This window comes from Ambystoma mexicanum, chromosome 6p (assembly GCF_040938575.1).
Source record: "Ambystoma mexicanum isolate Mex_15411 chromosome 6p, UKY_AmexF1_1, whole genome shotgun sequence".
NCBI classification, from domain to species: Eukaryota; Metazoa; Chordata; class Amphibia; order Caudata; family Ambystomatidae; genus Ambystoma; species Ambystoma mexicanum.
The window spans coordinates 1439697600-1439721109 of NC_090935.1; the positions used below are offsets into that span (position 1 = coordinate 1439697600).

At 45.9% G+C, this 23510-nt stretch overlaps 1 protein-coding gene across 1 annotated transcript in view; it reads left to right on the top strand.

Moving 5' to 3' along the window:
• GSR (glutathione-disulfide reductase) overlaps positions 1–23510 on the top strand; it is a 557956-nt gene that overhangs the window by 42008 nt on the left and 492438 nt on the right. Inside the window, exon 2 of the mRNA XM_069626169.1 lies at positions 3368–3394. Coding sequence (XP_069482270.1) covers positions 3368–3394 — 27 coding nt within the window. The remainder of the gene's footprint in view (positions 1–3367; positions 3395–23510) is intronic.

Sequence of the window (23510 nt, forward strand, 5' to 3'; positions counted from 1 at the left end):
ACCTTTGAGAGTGGGTACGGGGCGCGAGGTGGAGTATTCCTCGGCGTATTACCTTGGTTAGGGGTGTGAATATTGGTTTTGGAGCTAGTTTAGGGTTTGGTAGGATTCTTGGGATGATTTTTATGTTGGCAATTTTGTGAATAGGTACCTGGTCTGGTAAGTGTATTTGTGGTTGAGGAGAGGGTGGTAACTCTTGGGGTATTATTAGTTTTGGTTCTATTTAGCCTTTCAATACCCAAGGTGGCTATAGTCTAATTAAGCATCTCATTGGGTCTGGGCTATTTAGTGGTGTTGTGACTAGAGCTGGTGAAGGCTGGGAATGCTTTGATCATGGTATTGGAGGAGGTATTGTTTAAAGGTACTGTTTGTATGGGGAATGGTGGTAGTGAGGGAAGAAATTTGCTGGGGCATGGGATCGGATTGTGCGCTGGCAGCCAAGTTTGGCTAGACCTTCATTGAATTTGATAAAGGAACCTCTTGTACAAGGGGTAGATTGGGGAATTATGCAAAATGGAAACATGATGGTTATTATGTAGATCAATATTATGTGGGTGGGTTTTATGTGTACAATTTGGTCACTAAAGGTTTACCTAGAAACGAAGTGTAGAGCTTGAAGAGGAGTAGGCCGATGGCTGATCTTTGAACACCAAGTCGGGTTGGTTTGGGGTATGAGGAATTGAGTTCCATGGGATTGAGAAGGAGCGGTCAGATAGGTAGGATGCTACCCAGTTAAGTAGTGTTTCCTGAAATCTAAAGGAGGAGAGGGTTTGTCAGAGGGATGATCCACTGTGTTAAAGGCTTTGGCGAGAGCAACTAAAAGGAGGCTGGAGATAAGTTGAGTGTGAGGAAGTGTTGGTCAGCAAGTCATTGAACTGGTCGGGAGCAGTGTTTACTTCAAAATCCTGTTTGGAGAGGATCACATAGTATGAGGACATCAAGTTGATTAACAATGTGATCAAAGACCTCTCAGTAAATGATTTTGGAATGGTAGAGCATGTGAGTGATTGATCTGTAGAAAGGGGATTGTTATCGTCCTCAGCGTGCTTCTTTAATATGGGAATGACCATGACTATTTTGTATCAGGCAGGAATAGCAGTAGAGGGGGATCGAGGAAAGAGGAGAAGTAAGAGGATGTAATGGTGCAAGTTATTTAATCATTTACAGTTTAAAAGGTGCAGTGGAAGAATACGATGCGTTGGCTGAATCGAGGTGAGGTAAGAGTTCAGTGGGGCAAGTAGGGAAGAAGTAGGAGAGTGAGGAAAGAGTGGGAGAGTGAGGAAAGAGTGTGAGTGTCGGCTGGTGGAAAGAAGGCAGGAATGGGAGGCAGTGATGGGGGGTGATGCAGACTGTCACATATGTTAGTGATGTTGGCAGAGTACTAAGAGCAGCCATCAGCAGACGGAGGATGGGGAACATTGGTAGGGGGGCAGCATGGCTTGGAGGTCCATGAATAGTTTGTGCGGGGTGTGAGCAGAGGTTAAGGTCCGTATAGTAGGAGAATTGGTCAAGAACAGTAGTGAGGGCAAAGAGACAATCTTTTAGGCAGGATTGGGGAAAAACGTTTACACCTGCAGCTCAGTTGGGTGTGCATGGTTGTCCTTCGCTGTTGGATGGCTGTGGAATCCATGGTTGAAGAAGAGGGGAAGGAGTAGTGAATGTGCAAAGATGGTGACAATCAAAGGAGGTAGCCGATGCATTGTTGAACTTATCAAATGGAAGTACAATAAATTGGGCAAGTGAAAGAGAGAAGGCTTTAAGGTAGAACTTGACTCGGTTCAGGTAGGAACCATGTAGTCTGGGTTCAATTTTCTTCTGGTTACCAAAGAAGGAGCAGGTCATCATGAGGGGGAATGGGAACATTGTACTAATGGGTGTGAATAGGGAGATTATACAGGTTGACCGTTAAGTGATCAACGAGAGTAGAGTCCAGCTGTAGCTGATGGTCCTCTTGTCATTATTGATTGGTTGAGGTCACCCATTATGACTTTAGGAACATCAGCCAGGAGAGTTTCAAGGAGCCTCTAGATCCAAGAAAAAGAGGTGGAGTCTGCCAGGAGGCAGCAAATGATGAGGATGGTAAGTAGGGTGATAGCTAGAAGTTAGGCAACTATATATTTAGATGAGGAGGGCGTACAGTCAGTGATGGGGAGCTAGTGTTCTTTCTGATCATTAGGACTATATCAACATGTGTCCAGATGATTGATGTGTGATCATTTGTGTAGAGGGCAGGCAGAGAGGCAGTGTTGTTGTGATACCTATTACCGACCAGGGATAATCTTTGAGGGTATTCTACATGTTTATATCTTGTGGGGAGGGTGGAGTTGAGAAGTTTTTTTTGAGCAGCACTGATCAGTTAAAATGCCCCATTAAGTACGTGAACACATTAATCCAGTAGTTGGAAGAACGCTGACTCTTACCAAGACTTTGCTTGGTGGGTGGGCAGGAGAGAGTTATAGAGTTAATTAAGGATCAACATGGGCGGTAAGGCCACATGGTTTTACGATGTTTCCTCGCAGCAATTTGCTCGATGCCCATTTGTTAGAGTTTATTTTAACACATTTCACCGCAAATAAATATGCGGGAGACCTGTGCACCCTCCATTTCCTTATAAGGCAATTTCAACGCAGCAGATTTCAGTGGATGAGGAGAAATGTGCAGGTCTGCTTGACAAGGCTGGGTTGCCCTTTATCTCTGGAGAGGCCACCTAAATACTAGGTATCTGAATATGTAAACGGAACATTGCATGGGCTGTTGGGTACATATCGAAATGGCCACCTCCAATGGGATAATGCCTCCTTATTGACTTTTATGCCATATTCGAAGAGCTACTAATTACCTATACTGCATGAGGTGTTCCAGGACGCATTCAAAGATTACTTTACTCCCATCCACATGAGAGGCAATAATTCTATTGCTGAACCCTGACATGGAGTTTGGCGGAATTTGGGTAGTGTAGACCATCTTCACTCATTTATACAGATGCATAAACTGTAAATAATATATCATCCTGACTGTCGGGAACAATGTCCAAACTAATCTCTAACCATCAAGACTGTTATATTCTAGTTACATACACCAATGAACCTAATATTTTATCATCTGGAGATTGATGACGTTCTGAGTCTCGAAATGCAGAAGCCATTCCATGGCATTGACTGGGCATATATTCTGTTCGTATTGCAGAGAGATGGCGTCACTGAATATTTCTTAAAATGTGGTTTATTTATCCACAATATATATCTTTCGTTGGACAACCATAACTTTCACAATCGACTCCTATATAAAACACCCTAAATGCAAGGAATAAAGCTTGTGTTTTTTGTTAATGTTAAGAATTGCACTAATTTTTATTTTTTGCCTCTTTTAGGTAAATGTTGGCTGTGTCCCAAAAAAGGTAAGTGAATTTTGTCATGCCATTGAAAGTTTAACTGTTACATTGTAATGTTGTCTCAGTTCAATTTTACTGTTGCTTTTCAAAAGCAGCACTTGCTAGAACGATTCAGGTTTTAAAACAAATGTAATCGTTTGCTAAAATGACCTGTTAATTTAAAATTGATAAGTCTTGCTTCTGTTAGCTAGGTTTTGACAAGTATAATTTTAAGAGTTGACTACATTACACCCCTCCTCAAACCACGGCATAGCCCTGAGCATGCCGAGTTAAGAACGTCCGTGGCATTTCCAATGCAAATAGTTTGGAAAATATTACTAAACCCTGTTCTACATTTTTCCTCATTTGTGTTTACAGTACATTCCACACACTCTGAGTTCACAACTGTAAAGTTCCTTAAATGCATACTGTTTTTATTATTTAAAACGAAACACTGTCGACTTTTGTTGTAATTCTGATTTGTAGTTTTAAAAGCACTTAAACAGATCTGGTCATATTAGTGAATAGAGCTCTGTTCCAATCAAGACATTTATTTTGAATAATCCATTCACTTTCAGAAAGCTTAAATAATCAGTGAGAATACAATTAACAATTCTTCAAACAAGTAATCTTATGCTGCAAAGTACACATAGTTGTGCCCTGACATTTTCTCGCCTCTGAAATAAAGATAGTTCATTCAAAAATACCTGGGTAAAGCAGCATGCAAACACAGCTGTGTCTGAAGTGATTTAAGAAGAGGCACACTAGATTGCATAAAATGCAGTCTTTCTTTTTGGAGAAAAATTTCCAAAACTGGAAATGAATTAGTAGAGATTGTCTGTCTGGCTAGAACAGATGTTCTGAGTCCTTTTCTCCCCACGTCCCTTTCAAGTCCCAAAATAGATTTGGAGCAGACTTTTTATTAGTATTTTTTTTTTTTAATCAGACAGAAATGGGGGGGCTCTACATAGATAAATGGCTTGCTACAGGAATACAAAAAGAACAGTAATTAATCATATAAACGTCTTCAACTTGTGGATGGGTAACTCTCCCTTCCCTCCAACCCACAGAGAATAAAAGACACAACATTATAGTTCAACAACCTGGCATTATCTGGCTCAGCATAGTAGTTAGCTCAAATATCTGTACATCTTTATCTCGATTGTCTGACTGCCAGAAATGTTAAGAAGGCCTAATGCCCTCAGTCTAGGCAGGCAAGTATAGTCCTTATGAGGTTTTTTGATGTGGTCTAAAAACGGTTTCTAGATACCAAGAAAAACTGTCCATCTCATTTTATTTTTGTGCATATGTTTATTTTTATTTTTTCATTTATCTAAACTGACCATAATTTAGAATAGCAATTATCAAGATCTGGTACTCCTTTCAATTTTCAACAGGCTGCAATAAATAGTCTTGCCGCTAAAAAAGTAGCCAGTGGGTACACTGAGCCTATGGGCCTGCTTATTAATAAGCAAAGTACCAGGTCGTTCAGAAGCCTCTTGTGTGAATTTGTAGCCAGTTGTTTAATTACCTGCAATAATCTAACCAATTGTGAAAAGTCCACCATATATGGAAGAAAGAACCTGTGCCTCCATATCCTCTCCAACATAACCTATTCACTGAGTGATGAAAGTGTTTTGAAATTATGGGAGTTCAATACCCTTTGTAGAGCATTGTATAATGTTGTTCCTTGTGTTGAATGCATATTATATTAACGCTTTGTGCGCCCTAAGGCAAATATTCAGTCTTCACCTGAAAAGCCACACTGCAAATCCCTATGCCAAGCTTTTATATGTTAATTTTATCTCAAGGCACATTGGATTCCAAACATTCTGTGTATGTTAGAAATCAATCATTTTGAAGTCGAGCACGAGAAGATCATTTTCTCCCAACTAGTTACAAATCTGAGTATCTTCATTTAAGTTACTTATTCATTAGCCATTGCCTGAGTTGCCTGTACCGCAGGTTTTCTCCCCCCACCCCCTCTTCCAAACTGGCTTGCATTGTTTGAAGGAACAGTTTGGGTCTTATTTAAATAAGCGTTACACAAAACGTTTTTCATGTTGTAGGCAGGCGTCATTGTGGAGTTCCATGAATCCGAGTGAGTGGACCTGGAAAGGTTGTCAATTTGAGTTTGGGGACAAGTCTGAATAGCAGATCTAGTTGGAAGTTCAAACCCCACCAAAGGTATTTCTTTTGAAGGGAGCTTTGTCATATGCCTCAAGCATCTCTTAGTCACCCGATCTTCAACCGCTTCGGTAAGCACAGGTTAAGCAAATTCATACATGCACTTAACTCTAACGCCTAATAGTGCCACAGTATATTCAGGCAGGCCAATCCACCCAAGTTACGGGTCAAAAAACTGTTCTTTGAGCAATTCTTTCTTTATACCCCTGCTATAAGAAATGCTATATGAAATTCCAAAATGGCCGCCCACTACACAAGCACCAGAGTGCCTTGTGTGTCCAGCCAGCTACTGCAGTGATTGGCTGCAGCTTTCTCCTTCACAGCCTATCAGGGATCCGGCAGGCGAATGCCGGCCCCCTACCAAAGTTCCACTCCTAAAGCCCCGCAGGCCATGGCCGACATGCTGCTTCGCATTGCCATGCTGCTCTGGTGGTATCAACTCTTCTTCCCGTTGATCATAGGGTAAGAGCATCTCGGTGCGCACAACTCGCTAAGTTTACACCAACCGCCTTGCACACTTGCTCTAACTCCTCCTCCCGTCGCACTCACGCTGCTGCTCTTCTCCCACTATCTGTCCGTGATGCACAGAGTTTTTGGGGAGTCTCTTCCTTCTCTCTCCCAACACCTGTAGCGCGCAATCCATCTGGTCCGTAGTGTGAGCTGCTCAAGCTTCCTATACACCTGTTCTTGAACAATTTCTACTGGACTGGCCTTCTGTTTTCCTATGGGTTCCTGTTGGGCACCCTCATCGTTCCCACTGTCTAAACTATGACTGTCCTGTTTTGCTGACCGTTCCATGAGCATCCAGGAAAGGGGGCTCATAGCTTCTCTCACTACTTACTTTCTTATACTGAGCCTCCTTCGGCCTGATGCTTAGCATTCTGTATCTGCAGGCCCTACTCAATATGCTGCTTCTACTGTTGCTGGTTAACTGAATCTAGACGTCATTTTTACTTTGACCTGCATTCTAAGCTTTGCATTCTGCTGTACTGTGGGAAAATCACATCTAGATGTAATGTATTCTGCCTCTCAACTGCATTTGAAGCCTTGTATTTCTGGTGTGGTATCCTCTCCACCCCCTCTTGTGTGATTATGTCTGGCCGCTTGTACCTGTGGCCCTGTACATACTGCTTGACTTTTCTCACTAAGCCTAAACCCTATTCCTGGGCATTGAAACGAGTTCTGCTACTCTGGTGGATTCAAATCTTGCTTACAGCACCTCCTTCATCTCATCTGTGCCTGCTTGGTTGCTAGGACGCCTGGCGAGTTTTTCATGCTCTTGCAGATCTCTTTTTCACTCCCTCCCCTAGGCATCCTCTGCCCATGCTCTCTCCAGGCAGACTATTACTGACATTCTCTTTGTCGTTCCCTCTCTAGATCAATGGACTCTCCATATGGTTTCAGTCCTCTCCCCTTTGCCTGAATGGATCCCTGCCTCTATCAGTGTCTCTCCCTTGGCCCTCCTCCTACCCCTACCTACGAGGCTAAGAATCGCAGGGTCATCTTTGACTCCACACTTTCCTTCTCCGCACACATCTCCGACGTCTCTAAAAAGTCAAAATTCTTACTGTATCTCCTTAGAGGGACGCTGCCTTTCCTCTCCTTCCCTCAGAAGCTCACTGTCTCCCAAGCTCTGGTTCTCTCTAGGTTGGACTACTGCAACAGCCTCTTTCTAAATCTTCCTGCCTCCACTCTCTGCCCTTTACAACTAATCCATAACAGGACTGCGATACTTGTCCTTGGCCTCAAGCCCTGGGATCGTATCTCTCCAGCTCTGAAATCCCTTCATTGGCTTCCAGTTTATGCAAGCATTCAATTTTAAACCCTCTTCATTGTCCACAAGGCTTTCTGGTGCCTGGGTCCAAAATACCTTCAGATATCCCTCCGTAAATACTTCCCCTCTGGAGCCCTTCGCTCCTCTACCTCTAACTCCCTCTGGGTCAGTCGTTTTGCTAAGAAACGAGCTGGCGGCAGATCTGGGGCCTCCCTTTGGAACAGCCTCCCGGCCACCTTGAAACTTGAGGAGAACCATCTCCGGTTCCGGAAGCACCTTAAGACCTTCCTCTTTGCTTCTGCCTTTTCCCCTCCTCTCCCCAGCTAATCTGTTTTTCTCTGTCTGCACCGCGCACATGGCCACCCTCTGTCCTTCGGGCCCAGGCACCTGCTCACCCTGCCTCCCTCCTGCACTGCCCCCCCCCCCCGGGCCACCCCTTGCACTGGGATCTGTATCTGTAGCCATACAGTCCCCCATTCTTCTTCTGCACTTATCAGATATACCATATCTGACTAATCATACACTTGCCACTTGCCGGCTGCACTTTCACTTTTCACTGCCTTTATTATTTATTTATTGCACTCATTATTTATTCTGTTCTCTCCTCTGATTCCGCAATTTCCACTTCTCCCCCTCCACACACTTTCCCCCTTTTTCCCTTTTCCATGCACTTGCGCGTTCGTAATGTCACTGGGCCTAGTAAGATCGTTGTGTTTGTTCTCCCTTGTTCCCCTCCCTTTGCTTGGTCAAGCTCTGAAACACTTGTGTATGAGCGCGATATAAATAAAATAAAATATCATATCATATCATACCTATCCAATCCTACTCCTCATTTGAATGTCTTGTCTGCAAGCTTTGTATCTCTCTGACTCTCTCTATCCGAATGGGCCGACCTCACCTCCTCTCTCCTGACTTCTACCTCTAAGCTTCTCCTCCTTGGAGAATTCAATATCCATCTTGACTCTCCTGAAACTGCTTTACATTTCAGCAACCTCTGTGACTTTCTCATTCACTATTCTTCCCTCTGGCCCCACTCATTCAGCCGGGAACACTCTGGATGCGCTCATCTCGGCCAACCCCTTTCGCTCTAACCCTCTCTGTACATCTTTCTCTTGACCTGATCATTCCCTCCTCTCATCTGGAGCTCCTTGGCTCCCGGGCCAAACCTCTCTCAATTGGAAAACGCTATGGTTGAAATCTAATTCCCTCGATATCCAGATCCTGGAGTGTTATCATGGGAGGGTGAACTGCTAATACTGGTCAATGTTTATAATAGGGTCTCTAATAACCATGCAGGTAATATGATTGACGAGATAAGGAAATCTATAGAATCCTGGGAAAACATGCCTGGCACGACCCCAAGGATTATGATGGTGGGGGATCTGAACCTACAGACCGAACCACTGGTGGATATGGAGGGATTATGGGATGACTTTGATGAGGCGTGGGATATTCCTGCCCTGGAAGCACACATGCCAAGGAGGGAGCATCCCCAGGCCTTGGGATCTGCTACAATGCTCCTGGGAATGGGTCTGAGGGCATGTAATCAGCGGTTTACAGAGGACCAGCCGGCCAGACCCACATACATAGGAATTGACAGAGCCACACATATAGACTGTGGGCCTCAGCACAAGTTTGGCGGTAGACTTGCGGGTAAAATCGGCAAGCTGCCGCCAAACTTGCAAATTTTTCCGGCACCTGCAAATGGGCAAATACCGGGTCATTATGACCCTGGCAGACACGGTAATTGCCCATTTGAGGGTGCCGGAAAAAAGATGCTCCCCATTCCCTTTAGGCACGAAGGGGAATGGGGAGGTCGGATGCACCTGCACCATTTATAAGGGTGCTGGTGCATCCCACATGCTGTGCTCGTGGGTGCCTTTTAGACAGCCACCTGCGAGCACAACTCGTAGTTTGCCAGTCCGGGAACTATGGTACTGGCATGCTTACTGGTACCGTAGTTCCCCCACCGGCAAACTTATAATGAAGCCCTATGTCCTCTTATCAATGAGACTATGGCCATTTGGTATAGCCTTCCAAGTCCTTCATTTCCAGGGTAGTGATCATAGACCCCGGTCCTTGCGATTGACGTAATGGGCACGTCCAAGAGCTTTTCTCAACATAGGCCCAGCAACCTGACACTGACCCATGGACAAGCAAACAAAAGCATCACGTGAACAGACCTTGATTTGTCATCTCTCAAACCAGGGATCTATTATTCAGTCCTCACTGACCTCGAAGATCTACTAACCCCAGACTCACTAGATGAAGAAGTGCCCCTTGCGTATAACAGGCTAACCCTGGCCATACTCCCATTTGTAACTAAGCCATGTAAAAGATTAAAAAACATGCTATCAAAGGGGCGTACTGGTACAATGCTGAATGCAGAAGAGCTAAGCATGATCTTCTGACTTGCCTAAAGAGTGGCCTAGTAGTAGACCGGGTAGAAGTAATAACCCATATAGCGCACTATTGACCAATTATAAAAATCAAAAAGGATGAGTCAATTCGACAAGAGGGCCTCATCGACCAACTCCAGGCGGGAGTCCGCCCTAAACTAAGTACTACAGACCAGGTATTTTGCCTAAGCTTGATTGGGCAGAAATACACGATCCTGAGGAGCATGAATCTGTATTCAGTGTTCGTGGACCTCAGGACCGGGTTCGACTACGTCCCACGGGATAAGTTGTGGTCTATTATAGCCAAAGAGGGATACTGGAAAACCTCCTTCAGATTACCATACACCTGTACTACAACAACATAGTAAGGGTGCATTGGGGCTTAGCTGGAGAATTAACTGAACCCTTTACCGTAACAAGAGGGGTGAGACAGGGGTGTGTCCTCTTCCCACTTTTGTTCATTCTATATATTGACAAAGTTGTACGTCATGTCAGGCGAAGGAGTCTTCATCAGCCCAAACTAGGGCCGGAACCCATCCTTGTTCTCCTTTTTGCGGACAATGCCGTCTTTCTATTGACATCCAAAAAAGGCCTAGAAACTACCCTGCAGCCTTTGTTGAAAAGTCCACGGATTTACAGATGGAGGTTAATATCGGGGAAACCTAAGGCTATGGTTTTCCTGCCTAAATTAAAATAATTCACTAAAATACATCTCTATATCAATGGTACCCCACCTGAAGCAAGTACATAGCTTTGACTATCTTGGAATAAGATTGCAGGACAGGGGCAACTGGATCCCACAGCTAGCTAAGTGGAAGGCAGCACTGAATAAATATAGTGGCAAAATCTGGAGATTTGTTCTCAAGCATGGAAGGGGGACTATTTCACCTGCCCTGACCATATATACCGCACAAGCGAAGGATTATATGGAGTGCATATCTGGGGCCATGCCACAGTTGAAAAGCAGAATGCGGCACAGAGAGGCTTTTTTAAGCGGTTGCTTGGCCTACCACTCCCATGTCCAGGTATACCAATTTATCTAGAACTCGGGCTTAATGGAATAGGTGTTGATGCCGCACTTAGGCCGGCCTTGTATTGGATCAGGGTATGGACCACACCAGAGCGCAGGGTGTACTGTGAGGCCATATCACACCTCCTGGAATCGCAGAGCGATTGCTCACTGCCCTGGTTTGTATATGTCAAGGGGTACCTGACTAGTCTTCACTTGGAATCCTATTGGTCAAATCTCTCAGACATACCACCAGGCTCTGCTAACAGGTTAAAGAGCATGGTGCGGGAGGCAGCCATTGTGGATATGATCAATGGCTGTGGCAATCTGGTCACGGGGGACCATTATTTAGAATTAAAACAGTATATGGGGTTCGATTGCTATCTGGATGTGATGACACCCTCCTATGCGAGATGCCTGTCACGAAGTTTAGGCTGGGCCAACTTAACCTGGCTTACCGTACAGGCAAATGGGAAATGGGGAGGAACAACACTTGCCAGGCTTGTGGTAAGGCTAAAGAGACCCTATGTCATTTCTTGTTTTTCTGCGAGCAGTATGCTGGTATGAGGAACAAATACCTAAAAACACTTCGTAAAAACTATGGCATACATAGAACAAAGGAAGCTCTATCATTATTTCGACACTCTCAGAAGATCAATATTGTATATTTTGTGGCGTCCGTCCTTTCCGAGGCAAGGCGTGCGATGTTAAAGTCCTAAACAGTAATGGGCCTAAGTAATGAACTGGTGACAAGCGCAGGGATGGCTGTCCTGGTTGTGTATATACTACGAGTTGGCTGGAAAAACCCACCCACAAGCCCTTTTGTACCTCGGTCATAATATACTGACCTCTACCTACAGAGAGCTTAAGACACACACCCAAAATGCACAAAAGCACTTTATGCTGATTTGGACTGAATTTCCCTATACAAACTATTTTGTTCCAAGGTTTGTGCAAAAGCTAAAATATATAGTGCCCATTAAGAAAAAATGCTTTCATACTTTTGAATGTACTGCTCCGTTTTGAACATGTATTGGATTTCAGTGTGTTTTATGACCGATAACTTTTGAGAAGTCTTAAATCCACACTGTTATAACACATTTTCTGTATGACCACCCATGAATTGTCTATGTACCATGTGTATTATTAATTTTGTTTTGTGACTAATGACTAATGTCGAATAAAAGCCCTATGATGGTGATGATGAAAGGACAGAAGGGCTTCACCTGGAGATGGCTTGGAAAATGCTCGTTGGCCCTAGCAGCAGTTTTCCAGGTCTTCAGTATAGGTACTCTTCTTCTTCTGAATCTTGGCTCTAGTGAGCAACTTCCAGAATGGGGGCAGGGCTCCTTTTCCCTTACTAAATTCGGGCTGGGGTTATCCCAGCCCACCAATGCCAAGGATCTGCACTATTCGGACAGATAAGGGATGCATAATCATTGACAGCCACTAATCCGAAATCTGCCCAACAAACGCTTCCTGGCAGGAATGTGTATTGGGACTTGATGGTCCCAAACAGAGACCTGCCCAGTTCAGTCACACTAAGCATTTCCCCAGGAATCCAAGCTTGATACTGCGAAAGTTCATGCCCTATTAAGAGTTTCCTGAGCAAAGAGGGTAGATAGACTGGCAAAAACAAGATGGCCAAAAGGACAGGACGTAAACCACATGGGACAGCAATTTTTAGTTCATGCTACTCGAAATGGAATTATGTGGTAAAAAAGCAATGGAAAACAGTTTACTCCCACCAGGCCATTCTATCGAATCTGGCTTTGTGAACAGATTTTAGGAGGCCAGCCTAGTTGTAGCGGACAGTGGAACTCTTGAGAGAGTAACCAAAACCCAATCAAGGTAAACGTGGAGAGCAGTCAAGGCTATACTCAGTAGAGTGTGAGTGGGATCAGGGTTCCACAATGAAGCACACAATAATTCAACGTAGATAGGAATGCATACAAATACAGTATTCATTCTAGGCATTAAACACTAAAAAATGAAACAAGCAGGTGATAATATCGCACAACACTCAATAATAAAGATATTTACAGTCTCCATAGGATCTTAAAATGCATTCAATTACTAATATCAGCAAAGTAGGTAAGTAAAGTGATGCAGTAAAGATGGAACTAAGTAACAAGTGATATTTCCTAACGTCAGCAGTCCAATCCCGAAGAAGAAGGGTGCCTTCGGCCCAAATGTCGCAGGAGCCGCAATGCTTCCCCCCCCCAGAATGTTGTCAGTGGCAGGTAATTTACTTGTGTTGGTGACTGTTCAAAAGAAGAGATGCAAGAGTGTTCTTATCTTTAAGATTGTACTACCCAGGTTCCACAACCAAAAGGCAATGGAATACAAGAATACAAAGAGACTTGGTCTCAATGTTATCCTATCGAGGACGGAGTGGGGGGACAAATGCTTTCTGTTTACTTACCCCCCCCCCCAAACTCTGATTTTCTCAGATGACTTGATGGGTCAACTAGGGGCTTCTGGAGGTTGGATTTCTGCGTTGGATCCAGTGAGAGGTGCCCAGGAGCTGCAGGTGCAAGGATTCCTCTGGTAGCGTTCAGGAGCAGAGTGCAACCCTTGGCGCTAGAGAAATGCAAGATTCGCTGATGCAACCCCCTTCAGAGGATGGGGGAAGGATAGTTCCAATGACTGCACACTGTGTCCTTCCAGTCGCGGTTGTAGAAGTCTTTCCAGGACAGGATCCCTTGAGTCTGGGAAGCTGAAATTTAGCAGGAAGGCGACTTATATCACAAGCTTGCGACCACCAACGTTCCGGCAGAAAGTGCGGAACAGTGCCGATTCTAGCAGGGTAGTCCACTGGATATCTGGACAGTCCAACCCATGGTCCAAGGACTCTTACAAAGGCTCAGGATAGCTAACTCCTCATGAACATGTCTAGACTGGTTGGTCCCACCAGTACAGGGGTTGAAGCACCACACAGGGCCTTCGCAGATCAAGTAGTCCAGTAGGGCTTCACCAGAACAGATACAGGAAGGGCTGCCAGGCCTCTTCGGGAGTCTTCTTTGGATCTTCAGCCGGCTGTTCTTCTAGAAGGGATTTATGGCTCCAACGCTGATCTGAAGAAATGGCTTCAGGAGTCCTCTTCTTACCCAAAATCTGTCCTAGAAGCAAGTCCAAGCCTACCAATGGTAAGGAACTGAAACATTGCTAGTAGTTGTCCAGTCAGGGACAACTATTGGTTTCACTCATTCCCCCATACCCAAACTTTCTGTCACCATATATTTTGAGTGGGACCAGACAGTCTCTCTCTCTCTCTCTCTCTCTCTCTCTCTCTCTCTCTCTCTCTCTCTCTCTCTCTCTCTCTCTCTCTCTCACCTCCCCCAAACCGGCCCACCCCAGAACCGACCCCCTGCGAAAGCTGCCACTGGCAAGGCAGCAAGAAAAAAATCTTGTGGCGTGGCCATTTTAGGGCACTTTCCACATTTAGCAGCTATACTTGGTAAACACAAATGTGCACAGTAGAAATAACACAAACATTGTCAAAATATAATTGATGTCACCAGCTTGTCTATAGGCACATATAAAGTAACCAAAAAACCCAAGTGCAAAAGGCTAGGGTGATACAAATATATCCCCATTGCACTGCATTGTAAGATGCTGTGTGCAATGTTCAAAATTACAAAAAGTAAAAGGTAAAAAAGAAAGCATAGTTTCTCAGTACTGATAGGTTTCCCCATAAGAAATAAAAGGCAGAGGAAGTACATTTGAAGGCTTTACTTTCCTTCAAAAAGTCAGAACCAGTTTTAAAACAAAGCAAAAAGATTGGGGGTCTATAGAAAATATGGAGGGAAAGTGGCTAAAAGAGAAAGTCTTTCCTAACACTAGGCATGTCAGAAAGGCATAAAATATGTTGCCAAACAAATGTCAAAAGATACAAAGTACCCCTGACGCATTGCACTATATGGTGGTGTATGTTACATTAAAACAAAGCAAAAGCCCTGACTGAAACAACAGTAAGTAAGTGAAACTGAGAAGGCTCAGGTGAGGCAAGGATTCTAGACATAGACAAAGCTACTGGGGGTGCCATTGAAATCTATGGGGGACATGCAAAAAGAAAATTGTTCCCTGACAACTGATAAGAAATCTGTGTTAAAACACTGACAAAGCTCAAATCCTGTTTCTCCTGCCCAGCTCTGCCTCTGAACTGGCCTATGGACTTTGATCCTTGCCCCTCCAGGGCATAGTCTCTCCAGAAGTTTGGACTGTTCTGCGATAAACCTTTGCTCCAAAGCCAAACGAAAAAAACCGTTGTTAAAATCAGTAAGCACCTCAGAGTAGGCCTCAGAATTGCCCTCATCCTCCTACTGGCATTCATGCCTTTCATCAGAACAATTATCTTCTCCAGACTAGACTAGGGAAATTGCCTTTGTATTTGCCTGTGTCAATCTTGTTTGAGCTGCTGTGTTTACAAACAAAGCCGTCAGAAGAGTCTTTAACCTCAAATCCCACATTCAAATCTCCTAACCAATGAAGTAGTTCAGCTGGCTTCGAGTTGTCACAGATGGCATAGAAATAACTCCAAGTAGTGGAGACATGTCAACTGTTTTTATTTTCTTTGTTGGGGTTAGGGCTGTCCCTCTCTCTCTCTCTCCCTCTCTCGTCTGCATTTTACCGTCCTCCTTAACCCAGGCTTCCGTAATTCGTGGGAAGCACTTTAGAATGTTGATCCCTACTGTCTACCACCTGTCTTGTACTATGGATGGTAAACTAAGATGCTGGCTGTCTAATCTTCCTTAGAGACTTCCTAACTGTCCCTACTCTAGCCAATGGTTAGTGTTGTAACCAGAGTTTGGATAGCGCCCTGCACTTTTTCTGGTTTGATTCAGGCTTCCTTCCATGTCTGTCGCACCTCTCCCTCTTTATTCCGACTACTTCTCCCTCACTGCTCCCTCCTTTCTGCTGTGCCTTCAATGTTACACTCCTGATCGTGCCTCCACCCTTTGTTACTTCTCCTCTTCCTCCACGCTACTACTCCCCTCCTCTACACTGCTACTTCCCTCTTCCACGCTACTTTCCTCCTCCACGAGACTACTACCAGCTTGTCAAGACAAACGCGTGGCCCGAGACAGATATGAATAACCCAAACAATTTCTCTGCAATATCAGATTTCCGCATCCTGTTTCGCCACACACAGACAAGCCTGACATTACCACTCCATGTTTCTGAAATTATGCACTCCTCAAGCCTGTGTAAACGTGGATACCCCAAGAAAGATTAATCACATAGTTGCACTTTCCCCACTGGGTATTGTGACGGATCATGGGATTCAGTCACTTCCCCCAAGAGGGGAGCCCCTTCCTGTGAGGGAGGTGAGCCCGGCCTCCTTTCCCATGAGGAACTCCCTTCATATTATCCCCCATAATACAACACTGAAATACTGACTAACACATATCCAGACTCCTCTTATATACTACTGTAATGTTATACCATAAGAAAGATCTGGTACTGTGACGAGCAAGAACATAGGCGGAATAAAGAGTGCTTGTCTGTTAAACACTGAGACGAAGAAGCTGACAAGAAGTATGATGAATGTGTCGCAAACACAAAGGAAGGACTTTACTGAGAAGCTCAGGAAGCTCCAGTAGTGTGTCATAAAAAGAGGTGGTCTCAGAGAATCAGGAAGTGAAGCCTGGGACTTTCGAAATGGCCACATTTAGAAGCCTGGGAAACCAAGGGAGACGCTGCTTAATGTGGTTAAAAGCAGCTACTTAGAAGAAGTGACAGCTGTATGCTGCCCAACCAACCGAGAGGGCCGAGTTGGTAAAAGTCCCTGGAGGGACGTCCAAGCGGGGCCGAAGGAGACCCCCCTTGTCAGCGTTACATGCCTGGTCACACAGTTTCTTCTTGAATCACCATTAAGGCAGGCACTCTGCCTGACCTACACGAAACTCATGTTCGATATAGGTGCAAGCCCAGCATGCTTGTCTTTGGAACAGGATGATGCTGTGCTCCATGGCCCCCATCCCCAATTTTGGCTAACTCAGCCCTTCATTCTCCCGCGATCAATAAGAAGAGCGAGGGCTGTGGGCAAGGCAGACTGATTGGCAAATCCATAGAAATTTCCAGAAGATTGGCAAACCAAGCTTGCAACTTCCAACATGGGATTATCACCACCTCTTCCGCCTACTCCTGCAGGATCTTCACTAAGTTGGGGAAGGTGTAATTAGGCCCTATATTTGAGTCTGCTGATTACAGATCTGGTTTCTAGCTGAAGAATCTCAGCAGCTGAGTACTCGGGTGACGTAAACAAGTATGGTGAATCTGACCCCAGCGCAGCTGCAAAGAAACAAAAATATTCCCCTATAGGGCTGCCAATTGCTGTCGTCCCTCAAATACCTTAAGTTCTTATCTGCTACTAAGCTAGCTAGAGTGGGTTGGCACTCTGCTGTCATCGAGATCCATCTGTATAGGCTGGAATGTCAGAAGATCTTGTCGAGCTCTACCAGGAGATGCTGTCTTGTGCTTGTAGGTGAATGACCCAAAACCCGAACGATAAAAAACAATTCCACTTATGGCAAATCATCTGTGTAGCGTTCACAAGGAAAACAAAGGTTTATTACATGGAAAAAGTATCTGACTGTCCTGTAGAACCAAACTAACACAGAGCTCTCCCCACCCACAGGAGCTATATCTTTTTATAGCGGAAACATGCAAATTAACAGAATTATGCATAATAAAGATTACAACATGATCCTGCACTCCACATTGGCTAACACCTATTGTCATGACCACTGCTTCCAAGGAGTCAGGACCTACCCAACATCCTAGGAAGCAAGCTCATAACATAAACTATCGGCACCAGCAAGTCCCAATAGGGACCTTTTGGACCTTGTCCTGGCACCGGTGGTGCCAGGCTCATAGCATGGACCCGTCCCGGCACAGGAAGCGCCGGGCTCATAACAAGTGTGAAAGTGCTTGGGTGGACCTACCTGCAGCAGACCATGCTGCTTACTTACCAGCAAGATGATGTTTCACTCTCTTCTGGCAGGGACTACTTTTCCTTCTGGGTGGGGCAGGCACCACTCCCTGGATCATTGATGCTGGACCCCTTCTGGAAGCAGGAACTCTTTTGCCTGGGCGAGTCTGTGGAAGAAGACACCTAAGCACTCCTATGGACTATTTAAACCACACCCGATTGGTGCAATGTGCTTAGCGTTATTCTGCATCTGCAGCAGGACGCTCACCGTGTCAGCTCCAGCGAATCTTCAGTTCCGGATCCTGTGAATACGAAAATTACCTGCTGGGAACCAATCCTCAGTCTTCAGCAGCTCCTGCAAAACAAAAGGCACAGGTTAGGCAAAGGCAAAGTTAGCGGTTCAACTTACCCGATCCATCGGCAGCATTCAAGGCGTTTTTTCTGCATATCTCGTCCGGCATCGGGCCTGCAAAGACAAAGAACATTGGTTAGTAACGCTTAGTTACAAAACTGCTTACCTGTGTTACGCTCGCTCCAACTCTGCTCGCGCTGCATTCCGGCACCTGTAAAGACAAAAGAGACATTAAGGTGCATTCTACAGCCCTAGAGCAGCCTTTCTACTTACGTGCCTTCGTATTCACCATCTTCTTGTTACGCTCTCTGCCACGAACCTGGGGGGAGCATCTTCTTCGGCACCGACAGCATCTGAAAGGGAAAAGACATAGACATTAAGGAGATAAGACATTTGAAGAGAGCAATCTAAAGGGAACTTTAATACTTACGAGTCACGCTCGTGCAGCACACGGCGGCATCGCTCTCAACTTACCCTCTGCAATTAAGAGGCTGAACTCATATCCAGTGAAGTAACTGGACCCAGCGCCCCTGCATGAGACGCAGGATGGAGAGCCCAGCATTCACCTATTTAAGGTGAGCACAACAATCGACCGAGTACCACGGGGAGAGAGGGAGAGAGGGGCTTGGAACTTCTCCCAACCTTCCAGCCACTAATACCTTGATTTTCCACTTGCAGACACCTCACCCTTCAGGTCAAACTTTCGGTGAGAAAGGGGCCAAATCCGGGAGCCAAACGAATCCTACGCCTGACGTTGAAGACGGTTTCACCGCCCAGTCAAGACCCGCGCCTCCGAGGGAACCAGGTGAGCGTTACAACCTATATACAATTCTACATGTACCCTATAGTCCATTACCCTATTGGTCACACATTGGGCCTCATTACAAGGTCTGCGGGAACCCGCGTTGGGACCGTTGGGTTGCTGCCAACCCTGTAACACTGTTTCTGCTGCCTGATATCCCAGCGGCACCCCGGTGCCACTGGGATATCACAAGTTGCGGCGGAACGGTTACTCCCCATTCGTGTGGCGTCCCATAGGACTCCATGGCAATGGGGACACTGAAGCACCTGCACCGTTAATAATGGTGCTGCTGTTTCAGTGAGAAGTCTGCTGGGAGGAGCCTGTATTCCCGGCAGGTCTGGTCTACTGGGAGTCTATGGCCCCTTCCGGCAGACTCAATAGTTTTACAGTCTGGAAAGAGTGCCGGTACGCTGCTACTGGCACCCTTATTTCCAAACTGACAAACTTGTAATGAGGCCAGTTATCTAAAACATATTCCCCTAAACACGTGACCTACTACATAATCAATATCAAATTCAGGAGTTGATTGGCAGCCAGGTACTTTGTTGCCATAATACTTTGCCTTAATGAGTAAATATTCCTGACCATCATGTGATGTGCATCACTCCGTCGGAGCCTGATCAAAGTGTGAATAGTGAGATCTACTCTGCTTGTATAATACCATGGCTCTCCTTGTTATACCGGCCACTGTGGCATGCACAGACCGCTTATATTGGCTTCACCTCTGCTTCTCCCATCACAAATCACGGCACAGCCCTAGCACAGCCTTATCTCTATGGGATCCCAGGTGCCCATGAATGACGTGATCGGGGAACCACTCTAATGTTTGAATTTAGCTTATTTATAGATCCGTAGAGCTCAGCGCCTGCAGTTTAAATAGCATGACCACTCTTCTGGTGAGGGTAGTAGTGCTCTAAATCTTCACCAAGCCTCTTTCCTCCCAGGACCTCGCATTCCATTCACAGCTCCTCTGAGCTCGGCAGCTGCACTCAATTAGCTGTTATCGGCACAACACGGCTGCCTGTGACCTTGGCAGTATAACTTGGCAGCGACCAAACAGACCATTCCTAACTTGCCTATCTCTAATAACTCATGGCTTTCCTTCCCTGTCTTTTCTGAGCAGGATATCTTTAAAGCTATTCACATCCTTAAACCAGCCTTTCCTGCCGATGCCATCCCATTGGATGTGTTTAAAGATATCTCTACAGATCAGATTACTTATATTACAACGGCAGTGAATTTGTCCTTTCAAGAGGGGCTCATTCCAAGATCCTTGAAGCATGGACATGTGCTCCCTCTATTGAAGAAGCCCTCGCTGGATCCAGCTGTGCTAGCAAACATCCGTCCTATCTCTCTTCTTCCATCCTTGATGAAAGTGCTTGAGGCTTTAGTCTCCCCCCCCCCTGTCGTCCTTAATGGAAACTCCTGGGTTCTTTGATACATTTCAGTCCGGTTTTCGGCCATGGAGAGGAACTAAGTCAGTTCTTAATTCCGTGTTTGACGATCTTAACCGCCTAGTTGATCAGGGCGGTGTGGGAGCTCTCCTTCTGTTGGATCTGTCTGCCGCGTTTGACACAGTAGATAATTCTATTTTGATCTCCCGTCTGTCGAGCGTGGGCCTTGGTGACCAGGTACTGAACTGGTTTGCAGACTCTTTGGCTGACTGGTCCCAGTCAGTTTTTCTGCCACCTTTCTGCACTGAATCCATTTCTTTGTTCTGCGGAGTCCCACGAGGATCTGTGCTGTCACCAATTCTCTTTAACATTTACATTTGTCCTCTTCTACTTCTTATCTTGTCTCATGGCTTCTGTTTCTATTCTTATGCGGATGACACGCAGATCCTTGTATGCCTGGTTCTCTCTCTCTTGCCCGGAATCCGCGGTTCGGCTGAGGAACTGTCTAGAGGATCTGGGTGCCTGGATGGCAAACAACTCACTCAACCTCAATGACAGCAAAACAGAGGTCGTTGTGGAGGGAACGACTAGTCCTCTCACTTACAGGACTCCTGATTTTTGGCCGGTTTCTCTTGGCCCGTTCCCCTCTCCGTCTCCGGTAGTGAGAAGTCTGGGGGTTAAGTTTTCATCTTCCCTGGCAATGACGGGGGCAGGTGGGTGCTGTCTGCAAATCTGGTCATTTTAAACTGGGTACCTTGCGGAAGGTTCTCTCCTTTATTCCTGATCATTTTCATGCTCCTGTGGTAGCAGTGTTGGTTCTTAGTACGGCTGACTACTGCAACTCGCTGTACTTTGGCCAACTATGCTATCTGATAAACCATATTCAAATGCTCCAGAATGCAGCAGCCAGAGTAGTCGTGCGCCCCTGGTACATTCTCACATGTCACCACTTCTGAAACAACTGCACTGGCTTCCGATTGAAAAATTGATTTTGTTTAAATCTATGTGCCTGGTGCATCGAGCCTTCTATAAGCTAGGAGCTGAATATCTCCAGGAAAAATGTGTTCACTACGTTCCTGCTCATCCTCTTTGCTCTCAGGCTGCTTTACTACTATCAGTCCCCCGTGTTAGATGGACTAAGACCGGGGGACATGCCTATTCTGTGGCAGCCGCAATAGCATGGAACCAACTGCTCTGGTCATTGCATGCAACTTTCAACCACCTGGCCTCCTGGCGGGCCCTGAAGACCCTTCTATTCTGAAGTCCCTTCTCTTTTAATGTATGTCTTGCTCCACCTTCCTCTGCTCAGTGCCAAGATGCCTTCGGGCATACGTTCACTTTGCAAGACTATATAACATAACATAACATATAACAACTTCTTTCTGGAGGATGGTAGGGGGACACGCCTCTGTCCAGTTTATCCTGAGACATCTTGAAGCAGTGAACGTGGTGGATGGCGCGTTTATCTCAGTCCTAGTGACTCAACATACTGTTTCCATCAACATGTGTACCTCAGAGGGGCACACAGAGGACATTTCCTTTGACCTTATTAAGGCTCCTCTGTATAAAGTCATTCTGGGCATATTCTAGCTCCAACATCATAACCCTGTTATCGATTGGGCCTTGCGCCAGGTTCAGTTTCCTTCGACACTGTGTAATAGTAGGTGCCTGTTTTCACACAGGATCTCCACTGGGATTCCCTGTCAGGCTCTGGTGGCCTCCTCTTCTCTCCTCAGGGCTGTTTCTGCCGTTCATGGTCCTGCCATCCCTACTGAATACATTGCCTTTCAGGACGTTTTCGATGAAGGGAAGGCTGAAACCCTTCCTCCGCACCGGGCTTACGATTGCCTGATAGATCTGGTTCCGGGTGCTAAAATACCATCAGGAAGAGTGTATTCCCTTACCGTCCAAGAAGATAGGGTATTTAAAGAGTACATAGACAAGGTATTGGGGTTTATCTGGCCATTCGAATTCCTGGCAGCTTCCCCACTCTTCTTTGTCCCTAAGAAGGAGGGTAACCTCGGACCTTGCATCGATTACAGGGCGCTGAAAGCTGTAAGAGTAACACTCCCCCTCATCTCAGTACTCCTCGATCATTTGGGTTTGTCCCAGATCTTCACCAAGCTGGATCTCCGAGGGTGCATCCAACCTTGTGCGAATAAAGGAGGGTGATGAAAGGAAAACAGCCTTCAAGACTTGTTTTGGGCTATATGAGTATTTAGTCATGCCCTTCGGGCTTTGTAATGCACCCACGACATTCCAATCGTTTATGAATGATGTTTTTTGCAATGTTTTGGATCAGTACGTGGTTGCCTACCTAGATGACATTCTTTTCCAGCATTGGATCTTTCATGGATTCACATGCTGGGAATATTCCCCGTCAGGCTGGGAAACCTCTGTCACTTTAACCTAGCGTTTTCCTATGGAAAACTTTGACACTTTAGTGTCCTATCAACTTCCTTTTTGGGTGCTCTAGTCCCCACCAATAGGACGTAGGCTATAAATAGCCCAGGCCCCGCGGCTTGCCTTTAGATTTCAACCGTCTCCAAACTGTTGGGATCACCTTGTGTTCTTCGTGTTTTTTGCATGTGCGTCTTGCCACTCGAGAGTTTAGATGGCTTCACAGGCTCTGAAGAAGTCTCTTTTACGGCCCTGTGCTGGTAGTTCCTGGTAGTTCCTGCAGATCGAGGGGTCCAACAGAGGAAGAGAGGCTCTCGTCGTGGAGGAAGGTCCGAGTCGCTGCACTACCCAGGGATGAAACCAGCCGCGGTGCTGCCCAACAAAGTTTAAAAGGTACGCTCCTTTTAATCGCGGTCCAGGTCGATAGCTGCCTGGCTATCTGGTCTTCAAGTGCGGGGCACTGTCGATTTGATCAAGGCAGGTCCGAGGATGCGATAGGTGAACTGGTTGACCCCACCAGCTCAAGGGAAGAAGGCTCCTCCCATGAAGATCTCCTCTCGTCGTGTGGAAGAAAAGTGGTGAGACGATTCGGCAGGGCTTCACTGGTGGTGTAGATGCTGAAGATGTCTCTGCTTCTCTTCCCTTCGGTTCTGTAGTTCCAGTGGCAATGTCTTGCTCTTCCAGTCCTCAGGACCCTGCTTTTATGCAAAAAGAGACCCATTCATACAGCCTAGCTGTCACTTACACAGTGGAGTGGTCATCTTGGCGGCAGAACCTCCAGCCTGTCAGGTTAGAGTGCGACGTGAGCTGCGGTGGCAACTCTGTCCGGGGGTTCTACTCCCCCTCCCAAACAACAGACCAACCCCAGACTCAGTGGCGCCGAAAGGAG